Source organism: Dipodomys merriami, unplaced genomic scaffold, assembly GCF_024711535.1.
Source record: "Dipodomys merriami isolate MVZ:Mamm:240054 unplaced genomic scaffold, mDipMer1.0.p SCAF_2, whole genome shotgun sequence".
NCBI classification, from domain to species: Eukaryota; Metazoa; Chordata; class Mammalia; order Rodentia; family Heteromyidae; genus Dipodomys; species Dipodomys merriami.
The window spans coordinates 100,212,484-100,239,326 of NW_027203381.1; the positions used below are offsets into that span (position 1 = coordinate 100,212,484).

General features: G+C 37.0%; 1 protein-coding gene across 8 annotated transcripts in view; it reads left to right on the forward strand.

The window, feature by feature from the left end:
• Nucleotides 1-26,843, forward strand: part of Robo1 (roundabout guidance receptor 1) — an 820,976-nt gene that overhangs the window by 746,707 nt on the left and 47,426 nt on the right. For 4 of the 8 annotated variants that reach the window (XM_070030452.1, XM_070030456.1, XM_070030454.1 and 1 more), the window contains 10 exons: nt 3,622-3,827; nt 5,286-5,367; nt 5,523-5,691; nt 5,784-5,950; nt 10,554-10,675; nt 11,384-11,615; nt 12,514-12,635; nt 16,391-16,562; nt 21,953-22,150; nt 26,411-26,437. In XM_070030452.1, coding sequence (XP_069886553.1) covers nt 3,622-3,827; nt 5,286-5,367; nt 5,523-5,691; nt 5,784-5,950; nt 10,554-10,675; nt 11,384-11,615; nt 12,514-12,635; nt 16,391-16,562; nt 21,953-22,150; nt 26,411-26,437 — 1,497 coding nt within the window. The remainder of the gene's footprint in view (nt 1-3,621; nt 3,828-5,285; nt 5,368-5,522; nt 5,692-5,783; nt 5,951-10,553; nt 10,676-11,383; nt 11,616-12,513; nt 12,636-16,390; nt 16,563-21,952; nt 22,151-26,410; nt 26,438-26,843) is intronic. The other 4 variants (XM_070030453.1, XM_070030457.1, XM_070030459.1 and 1 more) reach the window with 1 other exon arrangement.

The following is a 26,843-nucleotide window of genomic DNA, read 5'->3' on the forward strand; positions in this document are numbered from 1 at the left end:
GTATGCCCTTGATAGTGGGTGATGTCAGCATCTTGACCTTCTTTATTGTTTGCAGACAGAACAAAGGGAATGGCAGAATAAAAGCTGAAGCACAGGAGTAGCAGCTATCTTTAAAATGTTTCTCCTCTGTAATTGTGGCTAAACCCTAAGAATATTTGACCCAGGAGCATGAACATTATGTCCACTTCATTGAAAAATGTCTAGTCTCTTTATTACTAGAATCTATGAAAAATAAAGTTAGTGAGTTTTAAATGATGAATAAAATTTAAAATTATTTTGTGTTCATCTTTCAGCCCCTATAGATTTATAATGCATTGATCACACATTAGACCCTGAGGAGATCTTGGATATTTATTTAACTTGATGAAACAGATGTAAGCCCCAATATTTTATTTAGAAAAGGAAGATTTATAGTTGCTGTTTGATTTGGAGAAGTCACTTAATTTTTAAAAGTGAATGATAATCTTTTGTAGCCTAACTCAGAGATTTGCAAAATAAGATCCTTGAAACCAGTTTGCAAATGGATGGCAATTGAGATGTATTACTCTGATGTTCATTGATTCATAGATATGAACTTTTCATGCATGAACCTATGTGTATGCACTTTTGTGTTCTTTCTCACTTGAAATTCCTTCATAAATATATTTAAATCAAATCCATTACTTCTTTCTGGTAACACAGCATTTTATTCTAATGACATTATGATATAACTTCACCATAAGATATTTACATCTTTCACTGAATGTGGAGAATAGCTAAGTGGGTTTTTGTTTGTTTGTTTTTATGAAAATTGCAGTAACAGACAACTCCACTTGTTCAACTCCACTGTTGCAGCACATTACCATTCTACCAATATTGCATCTATACTTAATGATAATGAGTTATGGTTTCTCAATGTTTAATTAGTTCTAGACATTGTGCTAAGAGACAGTTACATATGGAGAATGTCATTTGACAATACCTCATTTCACTGAGGAGTATACGAAAGAATAGTTAAGAGCTATAAGGAGATCTGAGATTTAAAACTTAAATCTGTACCATCCAGTAGAGTAAGCTTTTCACTTTGGGGCTTTTAAATTTGGATTTAAATTATTTGTCATCAATTATAAGCTCACCACTAGTTTTGTAAACATCCCAGCAATACTAGTGTACTCAGTAGATACCAGAGCTATTGCCTATGATGTGAACATGTCCACTGAACAGCACAATGTATTTCTGACTTCAGAAATGACAGTGATTGCTCACTATCATATTTCATTTTAATCAGTTAATGTGAATTATTAGAAATTTGAAATTTGTCCTATAAATCTAAGTTTAGAATGGACTCATGTCTTTAGTATTTCATGTTAATCAGTGATAACACCATGGTTTTATTTACTTAAAAACAAAATTTCTTAAATAAATTCTTACAACTTTCAGCTCTGATATACTTTATAGCTTTTCATACATGTGCCCAAACATTATCATAGTATAATAGCCTTTTCCAGTGATTCTATCGAGCATTTATTTCCATCTTCATACCACCCAGTCTTTGGTGTTAGTTTGAACAAGTCTTGCTATACACAGTTCACAAATTTAAAAAAAAAAAAAAAGCAAAAACAGGTGCATGAAAGAACCCATATGAAGTCATATGGTTATCTATCTAGTGAGGAATATGCAGAAATAAATGAGAGGTCAGCTACATCAATGAACTGGGGCTGGAGATGTGACCCACACAAAGCCATGCCTCACATACAAAGCTCTTGTTCTAGTCCACAGTACACAGCATAAGGAATATATATCAAATAGGAAGATGAAGTGTATATGATGCTAACTAGGATACCATGTAAAGAAATGAAGCATACAGAAAACCCAAGAAATCCCCAGGTATTGGGTAGTATCAAAATATAATAACGCTATAAAACATAAACCATGCCTGTACTCATTTTAATTGCAACCAATTATGATAAGTCACTGTAACTAATTTAATTAATGCCTGGAAATATTCATACATATTTATTCATTCTTATAATCAAGGAACACAGGTGGTCTTATGAAATCCCAATGCAACCTAGGTGTTCACATGTTTTATCATACATATCAGAAGGGACTTGTAATTTGATTTTAGCAAACCTCAACAGAAAACGTAGAAAAGGTTTAAATATGCTAAGCAGAGGAATTACAGGCTTACACTTTTCAACTATGTAGTATCTTAAAACACGCCAGCCAAGTTTCCACATCCAGCCTTTTTCTAACACACTCCATTGAACTAGAAAATTTCAGACCAATGATGAAGGCCCAGAGGAGAACTATAAAAGCAGAGTACAAATTAAACCATTTTGGGAATTCACAATTTTAGTAATTATTGGATGATAAATAAGGAACAAATTAAAATGAGACTACAGCTTGTAAAAATCTCTGATGCATACAATTTTGAACGTGACACATCCAAGATTTGCAAATGGTTCCATCTAAAATTTAGCTTCCTTTAAAAAGCTAACTTTCTAAGAAAACATCTTAGAAACTTCACTTCTATATTTGTGTCTTATTTATTTCATCTTAAAATTGATGTCCAGAATTTTAAACATTAAGAATTGAAGAAAATACTTGAAATGCTATTTTTGTTTTTATCTAGTTCATTAAAAATAAATCCACACAGTTTTACATAGACAGCCTAAATCTGGGATTGAAACTATCTTTTTAGTGCAGGGCTTAGTCTGTGTTCCTGTACTTGTTTTAGATATTTTTCCCTATAAAAATGACTTTATTTCAAAGTTTTCAGGTTTTTTATTTTTATATAATAAGATGTTATTATATAGTAGTAGTCTTTCATTGTTACTTTTTGTAGTTCATTATCATTAACAGTTCGTTATCATTATAGGGAAACAGAATTAGCAAAAATGCTTCTCCCCTTCTTTTTAATTTCTGCATGGGAGTATGGTATTTGCCCAATTTGGACAACATCTTCAGCTGTCTTTTGGGATCAGCCTACCAGTGATGAATCTGGGCATTTTTCCAGCTTCTTTGAATTCATTATAATTGTGTAAATTTCACCGCAGAATATTTTAATAGAAAAAAATCCAAGATTAAAAGACACAGGAAATTCAGTCTTATTGCTGTGTGTAAGTGAGTCTGAATCACCATTTTTAATTCAGAATTGTCAAACATGTTGGCATGGTACCATCGAGTTATTAATTGGACACAAAGTAGTAATGAGATGTGAGGTTGGCTTTGGTTCATTCATTAAAATTTGTCTCACACATTTTTTGTGTGATAAATGTTTTTGTTCTTCTGTTTGGTTTCTCATGTTTCCATTATTCCATTCCCAATCCTGGGTATCTGTGTCAGCATCTGAAATCTTACCTTGTTCCTGAACTCTTCAGCAGGTCCCCTGATAGTGCAAGCAAGCTTGCTGAGTTAGTGAACAGTCACTTGAAATGCATACATAATATCTCACTTTAACATTCTGAATCAATGCATCCTATAGATGCATTCTGAATAATGCATGTCTCCTACTAAAATTACTAACTTTAATTATCATTAGTTTGTTTCGAGCCTACAGCAACTGAACTGCTGTTACTTGGATGATTAGTAAATTGCTTCCAGTTGCAGAAATCTATTTCCTGTTATTTTCTCTGGCAGTGATTGCAGACCGCCCTCCCCCAGTCATTCGACAAGGTCCTGTGAACCAGACTGTAGCTGTGGATGGAACTTTAGTGCTCAGCTGTGTGGCCACAGGCAGTCCAGTGCCCACAATTCTGTGGAGAAAGGATGGAGTCCTGGTTTCAACTCAAGATTCTCGAATCAAACAGCTGGAAACTGGAGTGTTACAGATCCGATATGCTAAGGTAATCACATCCTGAGCTTTGGGTTTCCTTTGACTTTGTTTTTAGGTCTATCTGTTAGCGTTGCAATCTCTTACCTTTAACAAAATATACTCAATGTACAGATCATGTAAAATATTTTCTAAGTTGCTGCACTATTTGCAGACTTTCCAATGTATGTGTTTGGGATGATTTAACTCAACACTTAGCCCATCACAAGTAATTTTGAGTTGTATGGAGCATTCTCAGACCTACTTCCTAAGAGAAAAATAAGTATCAGCACACCTCTCATTCCTTAATCATAGTCATGCTCAAGTATTCACTCTCCTTTCTAAAAGTGGCATGATATAGAAATGTTATAAAACATCCAAGAAAATTATTTCCAGTAACATGCATTATGTTCAGTGTACTTGGACTCTTAGTAATGTGAATATATATTTCTGCAATGACAAGATATTCTACATGCAAACCAAAGCATAGCAATGTACAAACTGAATGTATTTTTCAAATGGAATGTTAAGTGAAAAGTTCATAGGTTTCCTGTGACAGTTTAGAGATTCACCTTCCCAGGGCATCACATCTCCTACCTGTTCTTTCAATACTATGTGGTTTTGTTTTGCTTTTGCTTTTTTATTTCTAGGTCAAGCTCAGACAAGCTCCTGAGGCATGGGAAAGAACCGTCTTGACAGCAATAAACATAAATTCCAATGGCTTTATTGCTTCTTGTGGGTGGCTTCCTTGGAGTTTTGGATCAGCCTCATAGCTCTTATGTGCTACAAAAGTTAATACCTTGTACTTCCTTGTGACAACTCCTGTGACTTTTCTCTTGCAATTGCTAGAGCAAGATGACAAGATTCTTGCTTTATCAAATGTTACTTAGAGACAGAGTTATTAGATAAAGAAGGGCCATGTGGGTTTATTGCGCTGCTAATGATTTAGAAGCGGAATTACAGTCTAAGTTTATTTTTTTTGGCATTGTCTTCAGAAAGGAGAGAGAGTATGTATTCCCACAAGGGCTTCACCTTATACTTTGTAGACTGCTTTTAAGTTTTAGGATAATGAAATGAGAACAAAGAGTGAGTCCTGTCAGAATAAATTCTTTTCTCTCTAGGTCATGTATTGCTACAGTAAAATGCAAAATGAGTCTTCTTATGTAACATACTAAACATAAAGATATAATTGAGATTATACCCAATTTATAAAGATATCATTTAGAAAGATATATCTTTATAGTTTATATCTGTGTAGATTTCTATATCTTTATATCTTGCAATACATTTGCCAATTGAGGGTTTTTCCCCCCTTCTTCTTCATGCAGTATTTTCCTTCACATAAATAAAAATCCATTCAATTCAGGTTTCTGGTAGCGAGTCTTAAGTGTAGTTATCCATATTCATGGGCCATATACAAACCTGTAATTGCTTTTCCAGCCCAGTAAGCTCTTGATCATTCCAAATATTTATTTTTCGTCTACCATTGCAGCTGGGTGACACTGGCCGGTACACCTGCACCGCATCAACCCCCAGTGGCGAAGCAACGTGGAGTGCTTACATTGAAGTCCAAGGTAAATTGGTATTCTTGCCTTAAAATAAAGCAGTAATGAATAATGAAGTAAATGTCCTTGTCCATGAGAAGTATGTGAATGTGTTACCTACACCTATGTGCTTATCGCTATATGAATAAATACCTTTTGTGTGTGTATTTTCTTCCTCTACTTAGAATTTGGAGTTCCAGTTCAACCTCCAAGACCCACTGACCCCAATTTAATCCCTAGTGCCCCTTCTAAACCTGAAGTTACAGATGTCAGCAGAAACACCGTAACTTTATCATGGCAACCAAATTTAAATTCTGGAGCAACTCCAACATCTTATATTATAGAAGCCTTCAGGTAGTGGAAAGAAGCTCTTCCTAGTTGTATTATTATCATTTGTACTATTGACCATTAAATGTACATGTTCTAACTTGTGTATCTATCCTTAGCCATGCCTCCGGTAGCAGCTGGCAGACTGTGGCTGAGAATGTAAAAACAGAAACATTTGCCGTCAAAGGACTCAAACCTAATGCAATTTACCTTTTCCTTGTGAGAGCAGCTAATGCTTATGGAATTAGTGATCCAAGCCAAATATCAGATCCAGTGAAGACACAAGGTAAATATTTAACAGCTTAACCTTGAGACACTTACCTATTCTTAAAGGTTGCAATTCTGTTGGTGCATCATTTGTTCTATATGCTAGGATTGTGTATTCATAGCCTCCTCTTACTATTTAATTCACAAATACAGTATCTACAAACTTTATCATTCTCTGGACTGAGACTACAAGCATTTGATCACACAAGAATGGCTTCTCATAGAAATCACAAGGCCACTAAGGCAAAAATGCTATGTGAATATTTCTGTGTTCTATTCAGTTTTGTGATTTTTAAAAATAAGTTTATGTGCATATAATACCTAAGTCACGTTGTAATTGTATTTAAAATTGAATAAATCTTATTCATGTTTCAGTTCAGTATTAACAAAATTCTGAGAGAATATTCAGAATCGATGCCTAGAATTATTAAAAGCAATACTGTCAAAATTACACAAATGTAAGAAATAATTGAAGAAATAAGAAATAATGTTTTATCCCTGTGCTCAGCCATCCTCTTACAAAACATAACAAAAATACGTGTTATTGTGTTGTTTGACTTGTTTCAGCATTTTTAATTATGTGAAGAAGGATATAGGAAACTTTTAAGTAGAAATCACCTTCTGTGATTTAAGTTGACCTTAATCATCACTTTGTTCAAAGTTCATGTGAAGAAACAGATTAAAAAATAGACATGTTTAAAGCTGCTTTTAAAATATTTAAATCTGGAAGTATATTACTTTGGACTACTTTTTTGAATATATTACCTTTACCTTTAATGAATAAAAATTGTTTTTTTTTTTTTTTGGTCGGTCGTGAGGCTTGAACTCTGGGCCTGGGCGTTGTCCCTCAGCTCTTCAGCTCAAGGCGAGCGCTCTACCACTTGAGCTACAGCACCACTTCCGGTTTTCTGGTGGTTTATTGGAGATAGGAGTCTCACAGTCTCTCCTGCCCGGGCTGGCTTTGAACCGCGATCCTCAGATCTCAGCCTCCTGAGTAGCTAGGATTACAGGCGTGAGCCACCAGCGCCCAGCTAAAAATTGTTTTTATCTTTTGACAGATTATTTTCTCAGTTACATTTGCACATTCTACCATTTTAATGCCCTCAAGGTGGTAAACTTCATTATGGTACATTGAAAATATTATCAAAAATATACTGTAATGATTAATGTTAATCATCCCTTAACTTTTGTTACCCTAATATCATAATAATTAAAATGAACTTGTTATAATTTCACAGAATGATGATTCTAGAAGGTATTATCTGGAAATATAAAATTATTCATCCAGCTGGGTGCTGGTAGCTCAATCCTGGGAATCCTAGCTACTCCGGAGGCTGAGAGCTGAAGATTGCAGTTCAAAGCCAATCCAGGCAGCAAAGTCCATGAGACTCTTATCTCCAATTAACCACCAGAAAACTAGAAGTGATGCTTTAGTTCAAAGTGATAGAGGAGAGTACTAGCCTTGAGCAAAAGAGCTCGGGGACCGCGTCCAGGCCCCCTAATGCAAGCCCCATGACCAACAAGAACAACAACAACAAAATTATCTGTCCAACAATGCAGGAATCCTGTTATCTCTGTTGACTTAACATTACCAGAGGTAAAGCTGTAAATTAGTTATAAGTTGTGTCCAAGGTCAGTGAGAGACTTAACATTTTTCCTGGTTTCTTATATCTATTGCAGTTTAAAATAATCTTTTGGGAAAACCTTTTTTTGTGTGTCAGAATTTACAGAGAAAGCAAGATGCCAAGTTATAGAACATGCCCACATCTGTCTCTTGCCGTGTGAACTCAACACACCCAAACGCTGATATTTGCTATTATGAGTCACCTCGTCATGAGCATTAATAGAATTAGATGGAGCCTGCCTCAAGGCAATTTGAGGTTTTCAATATTAGATACGCATTAGCAAAGAATGCAGAGGCTAGAACAGCTGAAAAGTAGATTGAAACTTGTGTTCCCATTCCAGAGGTCTATATCTACCCTGTGGAGTGTGAGTCGTGATTACTACTTAGAGCTGCTCTGGCCTCTACTCATGTGAATGGTTTTGTAATCCGTGACCTCATCTGTACACGAGGAAGAATGAATGTTTCCTCTGAGCACTAAGTTGTTGTGATTTTCTTTTTAAGTTTCTTCTGCTCAGAAATAGCTTGTGGAGTGACCTAAGTGAAAGGATCCCATCTTAGGTAGAAGACTGAGTGACAGGAAAACAGGCACTTGAAATAAGAAGCCAGCTATTTTTAAGTCAAAGAAATTTTCATCTCTGCTCTTGAGTCTACCGGTTATGTGCCATTAAGTTAGTCTTTCTGAGCTTAAAAATTAGGCTAAATCCATTCCTCAGGATGGACACGGGTTCACTTAGTATATGAGTATGTAAGATAAATTCCCTTACTATATTTCTAGACTAAAACTAAAAATGTTCATAAAACTTGCAAATATTATATAATGAAGATAGGCAAGTAAGAGCCAAGTAAGAGTAGTAATTAAAAGCTTCTTGGCAACCTGGAATGATGAGCCCACACTAACAAGATTAAAAATTAATAGAGCAAATTTTAAAACCTGGTACTTCAAGGGAGGTTTCAAAATTAGTTATAAAATGGTAGGTTCATAACACTACGGTTTAATGGGAGGAAAAATGTTTGCTTGTGAAGCTCTAGGAAGTGGGTAGACTTGGGTCTCCAAGTCAATTAACTCACCTATGTAAACTGAGGGTTATAGTTATCAAAAATAATCCACTGTGTTGCCTTTGCTAAGATGAACAGAATTATGTATGGATGGAGGAATCTTAACCCCTCTGCTCAAAACTGGTCACATCATGAATAAGTAATGTGATTGTGATAAGCCTATATTTTTAGATGGACTTTAAGACTGTGGTGTGTACTGGGAATCAAACCCATGGTTTTTACACATGGTAAGCAAGTGCTCTAACATTAAACTTCAATAAAGAAGATAGCAGCCAAGGCTACTATTTTCGTAGGGAAGTAGGAATAAAAACTTGGATATATCATCTATTCCCAAAAAATTAAATTTGAAAGAAGCATGATATCTGTTCTAATCATTTATGGTGATTTCCATATAGAACACATATGCCATATCTAACTGGAGCCAATAGAAAAGGACCAAATATTAGAAGTAACTGAGGCATATTCCATTGTTTAATTTTCAGGTTGTCTTTCACACACTATAAAGTCCAGCTGAGGATCATGACCATAATGTGAAAAAAACACCTGAAAAAATAATCTCATTGGAGGCTGCAGATAAGTCATAAGAGGGAAACCAGGGCTGGAGAAAATTCAGGAAAGGCTTGTTAGGTCACTCACAAGGGACCACACAAAATTGTATTACCTGTTTGGGAAATATGACTGTAAAAATGTCTTCTCCACCTGGAGATTTCTAAATGTGAACAGGTAACAAATATTAAATGTTTGGGTTCAGAAGTCAGGAGACCTTTGTCTCTAAGATAAGATTTGATAACAGGATTGAAAGAAGTTACATATCTGAATAGCTAGAGGACATGGTGAGTATGGTTGCCGTGTGGAAGTGGCTATAGTCAAAACTATCATACATCCACATCAACTGTCCTTGCCATATTTTTAAGACCAAATTTTAAAGGAAATATACATGTGCATAGAATGCAACTGAACATATGCTATATGTAAAAGATATATTATTTATTATATATAATGAGTTATGTATGGGGGCTTCTTCACTTATATTTAGGGGCTTCCAGGATTGGAAACATAACTGGATAGACCACTAAGATTTCCTATAGGTCTAAAGACTCTATCTTATTAGACGTTTCTTTAGGAAGAGAAGAACAATAAAAGGATTGATTTGTAAGCTTCTTATATCTATATGTCCTGCTACTCAAGAGGATCCCTATTTGAGGTCAAACAGGGCAAATGTTAGTGAGATTTCATCTCAATTAAGAAGCTGAACATGACGGTACATCCCTGTCACCCCAGGCATGCAGAAGGCCTGGGGGAGAGAATGAATTTTGACACTTGCTCTGGGAAAGATCACAAGACCTATTTGGTAAACCAACTAAACCATGCAAACAAAAAGAAACCTGTACTGATGGCTCAAGTGGTAGCGCATCTGCGTGACAGATGTTAGGTCCTGCGTTCAAAACCCAGTATCACCAAAGCAAAACAAAAGTTACACCCAGCCTGCAGGCTCATCAAAGAAGAGATGAAGCACTCTCCTTTTCCTGCTTGCTGTTCTCTGGCTGTATCTCCACGCTTTTCCAGTCACTTGGTCTGTAGCTCCTCAGTCCTTCCTTCTTGGATAGTTAGGGTCATTACAGAATCTCATAGTGTACTATGAGAGGGCAGGCCTCGTGTTCTTATTACATGAAGGTAATGTTCTTCAACCTTAAAATTACCGAGGTTATCTTTGCTTCTGCCCCTTGTACTTTTACCAGCCCCTCAGCCCCTCTCTCCTCTACATCAGTCTTTCTGATTCTTATTGAACACCTTAAATTCTTCTATTGTATCACAGCTTGGTCTCACAGTCCCGGTACTGTCCTCCCTGAGAACTGCTCTGAGTGCTAGGATCATTTCACCAGCTTGCGTTCCACACAGGGGCATGGTGTAGACTCTGACACTGTTTGGTGAATTGTTACAGATGTCCCACCAACAAGCCAAGGTGTGGACCACAAGCAGGTCCAGCGGGAACTGGGGAATGTCGTCCTGCATCTCCACAACCCTACAATCCTCTCTTCTTCTGCCATTGAAGTACACTGGACCGTGAGTGTTGCAGCATTTGATCATAGTTTTAACATGCAGGTGACCAGTGTGTGTGTGTGTGTGTGTGTGTGTGTGTGTGTGTGTGTGTGTGTGTGTGTGTGTGTGAAATTTAGCTGTCTGTTGTTCACTTCAACAGCAGTAATAACTTCATTATGTGAGCACTATTTCTAATAGTCGCTATTTTCTTCTGGTGTACATTTGTTCTATGATGCCGAACCAATGAACGTTCATGGAAAGAAACTAAGTGTTAACTATAAGGCTGTCCTTGACAATAGGCTCATTCTAACAGATTTATGAAGCTTAACACTACTTTATATTACTTGTAAAACTACTTAAAAATAATCAAAAGCAGTAACCACATCCCTTCGACCCTTATGTATATCTTAGATAACAAATCACAATATTGCCAAGATGCCTCATGTTTCTGTACAAAAGCGAGAGATTAATTCATAGAAAGGCATATCAACTTACATTGTGTGTGTGTGTGTGTGTGTGTGTGTGTGTGTGTGTGTGTGTGTGTGTGTGTGTGTGTGTGTGTGTGTGTGTGTGTGTGTGTGTAGGCATTCTGCTTATATAGCCTATCTATAGCCTAGACCCCAATGGAATGTTTTCACATTTTTCTGGCTTAACTTTTAGCATTTCCCAGCAAAGCAGTAAAAACATCTGAATGTTTATGTTTGTGTTTGCTTTGTTTTTGTTTTTTAATAGGTGGACCAGCAATCCCAGTACATTCAAGGATATAAAATCCTCTACCGGCCATCTGGAGTCAGCCATGGCGAGTCGGAGTGGTTAGTTTATGAAGTGAGAACACCAACCAAAAACAGTGTAGTCATCCCTGATCTCAGAAAGGGCGTCAACTATGAAATCAAAGCTCGCCCTTTCTTCAATGAATTTCAAGGAGCCGATAGTGAAATCAAATTTGCCAAAACCTTAGAAGAAGGCAAGTATGGTGAAGGGCCCACTGTATTATCTTTATTTGGCTCTTATTACCTTAACTGGAGTGGTGAAAACAAGTTTAGAGTGAAATTAGTTATTAACTGCCTTTCTGTGGAACAGTATATATTGCTATGAGAAGTTTTGTAATTAGGACAACTATAAGAAGCACCTAAATTCTATGATTGACCTCTTTCATTCATGATCTGCAAGTAAAATAATGTGCACATGAGGACTTTATTGCTTAAGGGTATATATGGGGTATAATAAGTTATTCAGAATGAAAATTTACATTTAAAGATGGAAATTTTTTGGTTTGTTTGCTTGCCTTTGCATTCATAGAATATTAAATGAATGATTTGTAACTCAGAAGAGTCATACTTGTGTTTACCCGGGACTTTCCAAAGTTAACATTTCTCCTTTTGCCCCATGCCCTTGAAAACCCCGCAATTCTGGGTAATCCAGAATGACTGGCCAGACTATAACTGGAAATTAAAATACCTTATTTGCATAAATATAAGGAAATTGTTTTGTACCACAGGTATCTTCATTAAAATGACAGATTTTTCCCTAATATGAATTTCTGTCCTATTATATAAAGTGACAATACATGGTTAGTGTTATAAATGTTCAGCTTTCTTCTCTCATGCTTTTGAATCTTTTTAAGGGGAGCATGATGCGGTTTTGTGATGTGATATTTTGTGCAGACAATCTTTATTAGTTTTGGAAAATTTGCAGTCACACTAGTTTAGCATGACTTAGGTAAAGCAAGTAAATTGGGGCTATTCAAGCTTAGATAATATACATATTTAAAATATACATATATACACATAATGTTTACATAGTTTCATTTTAAATATGAACTATAATATTTGGTAATAATCTACTTTTAATACAATTTCTAGCCCCAAGTGCCCCACCCCAGAGTGTAACTGTTGCAAAGAATGATGAAAATGGAACTGCAATCCTTGTCAGCTGGCGCCCACCTCCAGAAGATACCCAGAATGGGATGGTCCAAGAATATAAGGTAACATAGATATGCTAATTTACAGTAGACACACCCCCTCTATACCATCACAACCACTACTCAAAAAGAAAACCAAATCTGGATACATTGTTTGCAGATATTTGGCGCCATCTGCTGGTTCTACTGCCATCTTGTAAAACTAATTTAAAAGGCCTTTCTACTGATATGATCCTAGAGTAATTTTCTTCGTTTAAAAGCCAATCATTTAAAAGAATTTAAGGCAGTCAAATAATTTGTAATTTCATCTAGTTTTACAATTATCGCAAATTTAAATGCTAATCAATTTTTCTCCCTAATACATAGCTTAAAAATAACCACAATTAGATTCTTCGGTGGAATTGAACAAGTTCTGTCAAAATGAATGGGTTACTTGATTTCTTTAACATCTTTGGGATTTTGGAATCTTATTTTTTAACATGGAAAAATAGTTATGGTACATAAATTTTTCCTAGAAAGTTTTAGTCTCTAAACAAAATTTCATGCCTTGGGCAAAATTTGCTAATAAACTCAATATATGTACATAGCAATCCAAAAATGTATTATACCAAATAACTAGCATAATTGTTTCAAATAGTTGTTTTAGCTATAGAATCATCTACTCTATCCATTGAATGTAGTCAGTTTTAACTTGGACTCATTGAAAACAAATACTTTAAAACATGCCAAGATGCATAAAAAACTAAGTAAGAAATATAAAATGATGTCAAAAGAGTGTGTTTGAACCTATCCTATTAACCAGTATTAATTAGTAGTGTTAAATAAAAGTATTAATAGCCTTAATTATCTATGAAAATGAATGGCTGATGGACTGAATCAGGAACAGCTCATAGAAAATAGGTTTAAGTGTAGCTGTTTTTTTCAACACATATGTAAATTTAATTTAAGTGCTTTTGTATCTAGTAACTTGAATTTCCTAGATTTCTGAATATTTTTCAAATTACTAGCAACTTATGATACTTAGATTAGTATCATTTACTTGAGACTATTTCAAACTGTGATTAGGGTGTGAACTGAGCTTGGGAAATAAGAAAATGATTCATAAGAAAATGATTGCTCATGGAGGTTGGAAGGTGAACACACCTTCATGTGTGTCTGCAGACATAATTGTGGTGAGGAAGATAGACTACTGACCTGGAATAGCATCTCAACTACAGGCCAACACTACATTGTCTGGTAGAATCATGCTGCAAGTATAAATGCCTACCTACCTCTTCAGAGATTCTGTCTCAGTTGTGTGATAGGGGCTCTTGCATGTATATTTTGCTAGAGCTGGGTGATTTTTCAATATATGCTTAGTTGAGGTACAAATAAAGAATGTGGCTATGTTTTGAGGCTAAAATTCACTTGTGTAGCAATTGAGTAAGCTACATTTAATGTTAGGTATGATATCTTACTTTAACATGATTTTTAAAAACAAATACTAGGTTATCTCATTAAATTTGCATCACGGGTATACAGTGTCCTTGTAGTCTTATATATTCATATATACATATATACTTATATTTATACATGTGCTCATACACACACACACACACACACACACACACACACACACACATATGGAAACAGAGTAATAAAACCCACTGAACAATGAAAAATGTTGGTGGAAGGAAAGGGGGAATGGGAACAGAATGGAGAAGCTGAATTAGTTCAGAGTGTACTACATATATATGGAAACACACAATGAAACATCTTCATGTTACAAATGTACGCCAATTTAAAAAGAAAATAAATTTGTGTGTATTAATAGATCTATGTTTTTAAAAGAAGTCTTTAAAATACTATCATTCATGCATTGTGTATGTTATATTTCAAATAAGATTTTCAATGTGAAAGTCATTAGAAAGTGAAATGTCCATGAGTGTCAAGGTTGTTTCAATCCTTGGGCCTGCTAGGATGCTGAACCTTTCAGTCTGGAAAAATAGACTGTTGTAGAAGATTCTTAAGGTTCTAAAATAAGGCAGTGTCTCAGCTCTCAAGCAAAATTGTGTAACATAGGCATTTTCCCCTAAGAGTCAGAACTCATTTCTCTCCTCAAGAAATGTGAAAGGGTGGATTTCACTTAACTTCATGGTCAATTTAAAATAATAAAATGCCTTTCAGGACCTGATTGACTGGTACAAAATCAGTTTGTGGCATTGCTTCAGCTGTGTAATGTAATTGAGGAAGAAAATTCACAAAGGAGTCTTTTATTTCTAAATGGTCAGATTCTGGTACAGTCTCTAACCATTCGCTGGTCTAGTGCATGACAACTGTATTAAAATAATATTAGTTTCCTAAGAAAAAAGTTAAAGGTTATTGCCCAAGTGATAGAGGGCATCAGTGTTTTTAGATTTTCTTTAAATCCTGTTTCCTATTAGGGCTTTGGACAATAGCCTTCTTGAAGCCTGTCTGACATATGGCTTCAGGACATCTGAAGGCATGGAGAGCAAGCTTTACTTTCCCGTATGTCATTTTTGTGTGGAACTGAGTCCAAAGATTGTCATGCCCCACACCCATGCTCTTAACAATGTAAGAGCTGTCTCTATGGTGACTCCATTAATAAAATCTGATGTAAGGATTATAGTATAATTCAACATTTTTATTTTTTTTAAATAGCATGCTGTCCTAAACATGCTTGAAGTCAGTGTGATATACAATCATGTTATTACAATAATGTTCTTACGTGACATCAAGTATGTATGGTTCTTTAGGACATCCTAAATGCAAGAAAAACTAATATTCCGATTTAATTTCAGTGTGCTTATTTCTCCCATTACTATAATAGGTGGACACACTAGATGCAGAATCGATGACTGCCCTTGTTGTTCAGTGCTGTTTTGGTGCCAATAACCATATTTTTACTAAGTACTTTAGATCATTCCCAAGTTCTCCCTCCTTTTCTTGGGTTTGATGTAAAGCTGGAGGGATGGCAACAGTGCTGTGCATTTCCAAATCAGAGAGCTGCTGAGACTCCCTGCAGAGCAGCTGAGACTCCCTGCTATGTAGTCACCCAGGGCCACACTCACCATGCAGATTCCCCATGATACTAGATAGATTATGATTGTCCTTTTTTTAAAAATTGTTTATCAAATATATATATATCATATATATCATATAGCATATATATTTCATGTAAATGAAAGAACAAATGTACATAGGTATAATTGACATATATATAATATGTATGCACATATCATAAAATGTCAAGCAAGAGCTTGCAGAGATATGCATTATAATCATTTTAAAAGTGACTCAGGCCAGGCACCAGTGACTCACACCTGTAATCCTAGCTACTCAGGAAGCTGAGATCTAAGGATCATGGTTCAAAGCCAGTCCGGACAGGAAAGTCCATGAAACTCTTATTTCCAATAAACCACCAGAAAACCAGAAGTGGCACTGTGACTCAAATTGTAGGATGCTATCCTTGAGCTGAATTGCTGAGGGATAGCACCCAGGCCCGGAGTTCAAGCCCCATGACCACCACCACCACCACCAACAACAACAACAACAAAGTGACTGAGAAAATGTAGAGATCTTGAAGCTATAGCTAACAGTGGATTTTACTGTGAGACTCAGAATTACGTCATGGGGATGGATGACTTTTAAGACTTCTTGTACAATTCATGGTAGGTCTGCATTCTGTTGAGAAGCTAAAACACATCTAAATCACTGGCTTGTCTTTCCTAGCACATGGATCATTTTTCTAGAAGACTGATCTTTTACACTGATAAAGAGCACTTACCAGCGTATCTTTTCTTCTGGGCTTCCTTTAGGTTTGGTGTCTGGGCAACGAGACAAGATACCACATAAACAAGACAGTAGACGGCTCCACATTTTCCGTGGTCATTCCCTCCCTGGTTCCTGGGGTCCGATACAGTGTAGAGGTGGCAGCCAGTACTGGGGCCGGACCTGGAGTGAAGAGTGAGCCTCAGTTCATCCAGTTAGGTAAGTGTCCCTGTGTGGATCACTTAGACAGTCTGTCCCACTACCACCCATTCTGCTTTGCTTTGGTTTTCAAGTGGCCAAGCTGTATGTGTCTTACAAATACAATGGGTATTATTTGAAACGTACTTAAGTATAATCAAGACAGTTATGCATTGCTTACCAATAGGAAGATATGCTGAGCAAGTCCTTGGTAGGCATTTTTGTCATCATGTGAACATCAGAGTCACATTAATACAACCACAGGGTCCCAAATCCCATAATCCTTTGATGTGGCACATGCCTGTAGCTACTTCACAACAAAATGTAAACTTACCCTCATCATTTCCAGCTAAGCATCCTTAATACTATCAGTCTTATACTGATGGAATTTGTTCAGGTATTCAAGAAATATCATGAATGGAGCAACAAGAGCACTTCAGTGAACACACACTATTCAGAGTCAAGTAAATTAAAAAAATACAATAAAAATAAAAACACCTTCCAGGCAAAACCCAAACTAGGTATTGGAAATTTAAATTTACACTTAGTGTCTAGTTAAAATTTTAATTGTTTTTATAAGAAAAGATAAACTGGGGTGTCAAATAGCATATGACATATATTTATATGTGAATTACTTAACACAATTAAATATTAATTTCTGCTTCAAAAGCCTTGCATTAAAATTTTTTAATCCTTGCATAGGCTTCTCTGTAACCATAATTCATTTTCTGTCAACAATACATTAAACATGATGTGTGAATTAATAAGGGATTACAAATAAAGCCTAAAGTATCAACAACAACAAAAAACAAGTACAATTATGTCTAAAATTTGGGAAGAAGAATTTCAGATGTTAAGAAGTGTCATTTAAATTTATAAAAGGTGCTAAAATGTATACATTGGTGTGCTACAAGTCAGAAGCAGTATTTTAGGTAATAACAGTTAATATTTTATGTCAGAAGTTACATTACAGAACAGGTCCAGATAATAAGAATCTCTGTACACCACAAACACATACTTAGTATTTTTGTATAACACTATTGATGACATCTGTGAATTCTCTCAAAATGAATTTAAGGACATTTGGCCTTCATTAAATTGCCTGTTCTATATCCTTGGTTGTTGATCTCTCACTGTTGACACAGTTCTATTTGCAGGAACAGTATACTTGCAAAAATTGTGATGTTGTAGTGTTAAGACTTCTCCCTAAAGTCCAGTGGTTGGGTGAGACTCTCTTCCAGACAGACATCAAGGGTCACAGGCTAAGGAGGGTTGGCATCTTTAACAAGGGGCTTCCACATTGTCCCTGAAGCAGCAGAGAAAAAGAAAGAAGCACATAATCTATGGGAGGATTTAAGAGATTCAGATCTGGAAAGGTGGATATTAATGAATCATACCCAATGTGATTGTAAGCAGATGACTGGGTCCACTGCCAATCAGTCATTGATTAAGGAGACTTCTAACAAGCCTATTGGTAGGTGAGCTTTTACTGGACAGCTTGCTTACTCTGTAATAGCAATGGGCAAGAATGTTTATTTGCATGTGGGGGGTGACACATTTTAAAACCATGTTTAAAAAAATATTCTACTGTCATTAAGTAGTTGTAGGAAGGAGTTGCCATTCAAACAAGTAGTTTATGAATACAGTGTGTCTTGACCAATGTCATGCATAACTTTTCCTGAAGCAATAAAGGAAATTAAAACTGTACAGTACCCATTTGCTACATTAACATAACAGATGGGAGAAACAAGTAATCTTTAGAAAATTGTTGATATTTAGATATATGTCCACATTTTAGGAGAAAATATCAATAATAATTTGGCAAAATTAGAGTTGTAGTTTACATGGTGGTGACCTGTGCAATGTTGATGTTTCCCATTGATGACACATGACTTTCTCACCTCGTTTTTGGAGACTGAATTGGCTAAAAAGGAGCTTGAGTAATTTGACTCACTTAAGACTTAAATCTTGATAGTTAAGGGTCAGATTTGGTTTTCTCTTTTTTTAATTTTTTTAAAAAGTTTTTTATTGTGAAAATACTGTACAGAGGGGTTACACTTACATGAGCAAGGTAATAAGTACATTTCTTATCAAGCATTGTTGCCTCCTTCTTTGTTTTACCCCTACCAACCCTGCCCTCCCACCTCTACAACTACCCCCTCCCCCCAAGCTGTAAAGATCGTTTTCAACATGGCATTTTGTACATCTCATTGTTGCAATGGGTCCACCTGTATCCCTATTTAAGTGATTTGGTTTTTTCTCTTCCCCTCCACAAAATATACCAACATCAAATACAGTGAAAACAGGGGTTATACCGTGGGGAGAGACATACAAAGCAACAAAACAATCACCTTATAAATATGTTCGAAACAATAGCAAGAAAGAAAAAAACACTTGTGTCCTATCTTGGGGTTCATTCCCCTAACATCATCTTATCTGACCTTTTCCGCTTGTCCCAGCCATATCCTAGGTATTGCAAATAAGGGAAACCATGGGACCTATGTTTCTTTGGGTCTGGCTTACTTCACTTAATATAATTTTTTCCAAGTTTTTCCATTTCCTAACAAATGGGGCAATGTCATTCTTTCTGATGGAAGCATAGAATTCCATTGTGTATATACACCACATTTTCTTGATCCATTTATCTACTGAGGGGCATCTGGGTTGGTTCCATATTTATTGCAGCATTATTTACCATAGCTAAGATATGGAACCAACTCAGATTTGCTTTTCTTGGTATCATGAGTATGTGCCAGTTTTCCAGGTGTGAATAAAGGCTGTGCTGCTATGAAACAAAGCCTGAGCTGCAGTGTGGCTGTTTGTTCATTACTCACACCGCCCCCGCCCCCTCCAGCTCATCTGGCCCTTTGCATGGAGACTCTCCTGACTCTTTCCATAAAATCTGAAGCTACCCAACCTAACCTTGTGCAAATAGCCATGAAATCTCTAAACCTGGCAGATACAAAGGGTGTGTAAGGAAAAAGAAGAGGCTTTTTTTTTTTCTTTCAGAGGTAGAAATGCTCTTAGGATACCCAGAGATTAAAGAGTTTAGAACATGAAATAGAACGTTTAGTCAACAAACATTTGAAGGCAAGTGAATTCTTGAGAAAATAGGTTTTTCAGCCTTGACCATACATACAATGAAATCTCGAAGTCTGTTCAAGTCAAAAAAAAAAAAAAAAAGCAAAAGCAAAAGCAAATACTCTCTTTCTCTGTCTCGTCTCTCTCTAACACACAGGCACACTGATATACCCCCCCCCCACACACACACTGTCTTCATGGGAAGGAATTCAGCCATTTCACAGAGATGCTGTTTTATAAAGGCTTTGTCCAAAGCTACCGAATGTTGCTTAGCCTTCATTGCTAGTTGTCTCTAACAAGATAAAAATTATATTTAATCATAAAAGAAATCTTCATACTTTTTTGACTTAAGGAATGATACTCATCTAGAATGATGTATACAAATTTTATGTAATTCATTAGAATTCTAATGAATTCTAATTCTCTAGAGTTCTAAATGTATTTGGGAGCTCGAAAGTGTTTCTATGTCAAGGCAGATGATATTAGCCTAATTGCAATATTTCTCTTTAATATGGTTCTGAGGTCTTTCTCTGCAGAATGGATGTGAATTTCTGCTATGACCTGACCAAGCTCTAGGAGATGCGGTTGTGGGTATTTCATAGGATAATTCTTTACCCTGATAATTCTTTACATGATGCCTGAGTATCCAGCTCTGTGCCCAGATGTGCCAATCACAGGAAACTTACGTAGAACAGCAGATATTCCTGTGTGGCTTTTGTCTGGCTTTTAAAAATCTCCTTGATTGGGAGGAGAGCTAGGGCTAGGTGTTTTGATCAGATGAGATTCAGCAAAGTCAATAAAACAAAGCACAGGAAATATGGAAGCACTTTATTACTCACAGATCTTGAGAGAGCAGGGCTGCTGACAAATGAAAATGCACAGAAGCAATGTGCTTACCCAGTGGGCTGAGGTCTTCATTTGCTCATTGTGCTGCACCATGGTGTTTCCTGTGGTGAGTTCCGGTGGTTTTTAGAGAAAACAGAGATGACTAGTTCTCTCTCTGTTCCACTGTATATCACAAGGGTCAGAGAAGCCAGTCTTCTCACTGGGAGGAGATCCCCAACAGCCAGTTAGTTGGATAGGGCAAATGATATATATTGGCCATATTGAGGAACTAGGGTAAAACAAATTTCAAGAGACTATGCCAGTGGCAATCCTTTCTCTGGTGTGAGAATGTTCATCTTATTTTCAGAATATTAATGGAATCAAGGAATACACTGCAAGAATATTGTCTGGGTCAAACAATTTTAGAATTGTATGAAAAACCAATCATAATGAATGAGCAAGCATCTTGCTTTAGCACATGTTGAAGAGAAAGAATATTACAACTTTTCAGACGAGAATTGTCCCCATTGGGTGAGCTTGGGGTTAGCCTCCATTAGTGTCAGTAAAATGGGATATTGCTTCCATATAACAACAGCACTCTCCAGCTGTCCCCAGACATTTTTCAGAGTGTTTGGTATCACCTGGTGAAATGGTGGACTAGAACTGGTCTTCCTAGGTTCAAGACACATGGCATGAAATGAGTACATTTTATTTCCTCTGCACTTCATCAATTTTTAATTCTTGAATCAAAATGTTTAATAGAAACTGTAAGTCTTCTTGACTACTCATAACACTTGATCATTCTTTTGCATATTTAATGTTCTTTTCTTATAGCTATTGCTGCCCGTGGTTATTATTTTAGAAGAGAGATGGTTCATAGTTCTCTTAATTTGTCATTGTGTTTTAATGATCAGTAATTTCATGGGATTTTTTTCTTCTTTTGGAACATGGGTTCAAGTAATATGTTTATTCGACAGTTAAGGGTCTCACAGTGTAGTCTGGGAAGGAGACACAACCATAAATTACCAGACTGTAGCATTTTGTTTTTTTGTTTTTTGTTTTTTTGTTTTTTTTTTGTTTTTTTTTTTAAGATCTGCCTTAGAGTAGAGAAAAAAAATCTATCCTCTTTTAAATGTGGACTTGAAGGTTCCTGTGAGGAAATTTGTATCTTTTGTACATGCACTTCTGCAATGCCCCTTCTTTACTTCTATGCTTGCATCAAAACATTTCATGTTTTTAGTTTCGCATGTTCACATTGTGTTTAGCCTTGCCCTGTATAACTTCATAAACAGGAGCAATAGAGCTTCATGAAATCAAAAGGGAAAGAGTGGAATTTTGCTGAAAATTTCACAAACTATGTTACTTCTCCCAGTGAAGTACAGAAAGAAAACCAGAAATGACTGTGTAAAACAGAGCCAACTAACATAGCAGCCGTTTTCTGTGATGTGTGCTTCCGTTCTCCCGCTGGGGATACAACTGCCATTAATCAGAAGCTGTCCTTTCAGATTCTCACGGAAACCCTGTGTCACCTGAGGATCAGGTCAGCCTGGCTCAGCAGATTTCCGATGTGGTGAAGCAGCCAGCGTTCATTGCGGGAATCGGAGCAGCCTGCTGGATCATTCTCATGGTCTTCAGCATCTGGCTTTATCGACACCGCAAGAAGAGGAATGGACTCACCAGTACTTATGCGGGTATCCGGAAAGGTATTAGCTTTCTCCAGTTTGTTGGCTTGTAATATGCTTAGTAAAACTCAGTGTTTATAAAACTACTAAATTATTCATGATTTTACATGTATACATATATATTCTACATGTAATTCTTTTAATGCACTTGTATTTTAATAGTACACTTTCTTTACAATAGTGTCTATGTACGAACCTCTTCGGGGTAACAGTGAAACAAAGTAAGCTCATTAGTCTCACAGGACCCCCTTGCTTTTGAATATGCTTCATCAAGAGACATCTAGACTTGTCCTCACACATGGCTCTGTTCTCTTAGGCAATTATTTTATTGTTTTATGTTATCCATGGAAATTGTGATGTCATCACAGGAATTTAAGTCTGAGCCCTATACTCCAGTATTTGGTGGGGAGGTGAAAGTGGAAAGTGCTATTGCCTTTTGTGAAGCAATGAACAGAGGACACTGCCAGTAATGACTTCTAAAAGTAGTTCTTTTTCAGTGAGTATACCCTAGGCCTATCATTAACAGAGAGAAGAGGCTTGGTATTATTTTTCTTCTTAAAGGACCAAAGTTGAATATTTACCTGTTCCTCATGATATTTTTTGGGGGGTCCGGTCATGGGGCTTGAACTCTGGGCCTGGGCGCTGTCCCTCAGCTCTTCAGCTCAAGGCTAGAGCTCTACCACTTCAGCCACAGTGCCACTTCTGGCTTTTTTTCTTTTTGCTTATGTGGTACTGAGGAATCGAACCCAGGGCCTCATGCATGCAAGGCAAGCGCTCTACCACTGGGCCACCTTCCCAGCCCCCCTCATGATATTTTTTAACACTGAGTTTCGTAAGTTTAGAAAACTGCTATTAGTCATAGTTTTGAGGACGTACCAGATATACTGAGATGTTTTGTAAATGCATTTGCTAGATAGCCTCAGACTCAGAGGATTATTGATTTGTATTTTTTTAATCCTCCTAGGAGATTATTAACACTGTATGATAGATAATCTTCTTTCCTCCCCTCCCAAATATACTCCTCAAGTCTGGGCTATATATAGCTTAGCTGTAAGTCTCACTTTTCCAAAGAGTCTTTAGCTCAACAAAATTATTTATATTTTCTGCTCCCAGAATTGTTATGATTTTGATGCCCAATCATGCATTACCCTAGTTACAGGGCTCATACTTCAATGTAATAGAGAAGTTTTGTACTGCTAGTGAGCAAATCTAAAGAAGAGTGCCAACAAAGACAGACTTTCCCAAACATCTCCACCCTTTTTTCTCATTATCTTCATATTTCCTACTTGAACATGTCCTATGTATCTCAGCCAGGTAATTTCCCTAAGTATATGACTCAGTAGGAATTTCCAGTGCTAGCTACAACTGGAATGTCCTGATGCATTGGTAAGACATTCTGGTCAGCAGTTTTTAAGTAGTTATTCCCACGTTTATAAGAAAACAAAGCAGTCAGCACAGATCCATCAGCAATATGTAAAAATGAATCTCAGTGCCTTCTCGCCAGCTCTAATGCCACCTTCTCCCTGTACATAGATGGCCTTTGTGTTCCCATGCCTCCCTACATTTCTTTCCACACATGCGCCCTGTCTAGAGATGAAGCAACATGTTAGTTTCCCAGCCTGCAAAACAGAAAACAAAATGAGGGCTTCCAGATTCCTGCACACATAGTACTTACTGGTCATTCTATGTCCGGAAAAGAAGAATGTCAGGCACAGGTATTGTCGTACAAACCTGCAACCACACATCAATGCCAAGACGATTGTTTATGGGCGCCTCTGTGTGGGGAGGTGAGGAAGGGGCCAGGTGTGGACAGGAGGAAGCTATGTTTTGAAATCTGCTTTAAATAAAGAAGAGTGACCGCTTCACCCGTGGATGCACGGTCTCTTGAACACACTGGTCAAAATGATGGGTGTGATCTATTCTGTTTTGCAAATAGCCAGCGAGCAGTGAGAAGCACTTACTAGGCTTGCGAGTGGAACAGCTTAATGCTCTGTTGTAGCCTCGAAGCCCCACCCCTGACGTGGCAATCTCCCTCTCCCCAACCCCCCCCCCAGCTGAAATGTTGTTTCCTTTACTAATGTCCCCTGGAGCATGCTGAACATGGCCTGTGTGCTCTTCCCGCGCACCCTGTGACACTAATATCTCTTCCACTCCCTTCTGTGTAACGTAAGCAGCGCCCACAGAACATAATCACAAATGTAAGCTGAAGAACACTCCATTCTGCTTTCCTGGTTCTTTTTCTTACCCAGCCTTTTTAAAATGCATTGTAAGATCTTAACTTTTCTATATCACAATGAAAGCCAATAATTTTATGAGAATAAGACAGACATAAGTGACAAAGACCCATAGAATACCAAATATCAAGCTATAATCTGGCTTTTTTTGTTTTAAACAAGTCTCCCTCTACCAGGCCCTTGGGCCACTCCGTTTCCCTACCATGTCCACATACAGCCAGGAAGTGCAGCCACTTCCTTGGGTGGGTACAGATGCCAGGCTTTGAGACTTAAGTTGATTTTTGATGCCAGTGGGGAAAATGTCACTTAGTACTCACCCCTTTAAGTCTCGCCTTCAATTCCTCTCACTAGGCCAGGTCAGAAGGAATGACAAGGACCCTCTCCTGAGTTCCACATTTGTCCTTGTGATCACAAATTAATGTGTAGGCACTTGGCTCTTGCTTGAATTGCTTCTGTATCAGATGTACATCTCTTTTTAATGAAGACTCGTTACTGTGGCTCTGAAGTTTTGAATGTCAGTACATTTCATTGACTCTCTGAAAAGACTTGGCTGAAAGAAAACACAATAGAATTCTTAGGAGAAAGGCTTCTTTGCTCAAAGGAAGGCCAGTATGTGCGCTGGAGACAGAAGTCAGGGTTTTGTTACTCTTGTTAGGGTGCTCAGAGGGAAAGAAGCTAGGGAAGAAGGAACAATTTGTGAGGATGTTTTTAGCATTCCACTCTGCAAGGCCCCAAACTCTAATCCTAAAGTAAATTTTAAAAAAAGAATCAATGTTCAAATGGAAAATAAGAAATCCCTTTTTGGCAGCCTATTCTTTTTAGTACATGTTAATCAGTATTTTTGTTTGTTTGTCTTAAGAATTAAAAAATAAAGCAATCCTTAATCTTCAAGAAAGAAATATGGATTCCCTTGCTTTCTTCACCAGGGCAGCCTTTACTTTAAAGATTGGACAATAATTCAGTCTCCTCCCTGTATGAAATGACATGGAAATGACTCTGGCAGTATCCCACACTCAGGAATGGGAGAAGACAGAGAAAGTGGGAGGCAAGCCAGGCTGCTACTTTTGAGGTCTGCAGTTCAATTTCAGGCATTATTGATTAGATTAAGATTTATAACTGCAGAGAGAGTGAAGGTTCTCAGAGGAGTGTTATTGTTCTATTGTTTAGTGTCTAGCATCACAGTAGGAAAAAGAAAATATGTTCATCCTACCCCGAGAAAGCTTCTAAATGTAAATTATGATGGCAACATTGAAGTTCAAGGCTCCACACTTCTTTTTTTTTTTTTTCCTGTCTCCACAGATTTTTAAGATGATGAAAATGTAATGTTATTAGGTTTCTATATTCAGGCACTTCTTGTCAGTGAGACAGTTTGATTTTATGATTCTCTTTGTTTCCTCCTCGTCCTCGTCCTCCTCCTCTTTGCCTCCTCCTCCTCCTTCTTTTCTTCTTTCCCCTTTCTTCTTTCTTCTTCTTTTTCCTCCTCTTCTCCTCCTCCTTTTCTTCCTATTCCTCTTCTTCCTCTTTCTCCTCCTCCTTCTCCATCCACCTCTCTCTCTTCCTTCCTCCTCCCTCTCTCCCTTTCTCCTTTCTTTTTCCTTCCTTACTGCTTCCAGTAATGAACACTTAAGTGCACCTATTAGTCCATTTAATAAGCATTTACTTTCAGATTCCTAGATAAGGTTCCAGCAAAACCCTGATAATACTTGTTTAAGAATCCATCATCCGGTGTTTGGGAATGATTAATAGAAAGGGATTCCTGTTTGTACAAACGTCGCTAAATGCAGGGTCATTTGCAGGCTAACACAGACAACTCCCCTCCCAAGAGTGCTAGCTGCCTCACACACCACAGTGGTACCTGTAGAGACAAGCATTTTTCTTTTTTAAAACCTCCGATTTTGTTTTATTCATATAGCAGAGTGTCAGACCTACTGGCTTAGCTGTTTACATTTGTTTTATGTTCAGCTGTCTGCTTGATTTATACTAATGTGATGTATTCCCTTCTCTCTTCAGCTTAATAACTGGTTTCTATTTTGTTTTGATTTTTCAGTCCCGTCCTTTACCTTCACACCAACAGGTATATATTTGCTCCTCTCCTCTCCCTTCCCTTTGTTACCTTGGCATGTGTTTTACTATTGTGTTTCTGGTTTCAGTTGGTTCTCAGCAGTAACTTGGGGGAAAGGATGTAAATAGAATACAATACTTCGTCTACTCATGCAGGCATGCATTGGAAGTAGAAAGAGTCGGTGTGATTTTTTGTTTCTCTTTTCCTCCATTTAGTTTATACCTACACCACATCACACCTTAACCTGAATTGCATGTAGGCACGGTCGAACCCTTGGCATGATTTAACATGCTAATCATTTCATTGATTATTTCATACTTGGCAATGCAATTCCCCCCCCCCTTCACTTCAGCTTTCACATTTTCCCAGAAGGGAAAAAAAAATCCCTCTCCTTTCTTAGTTCTCTGAGCATTCAGTA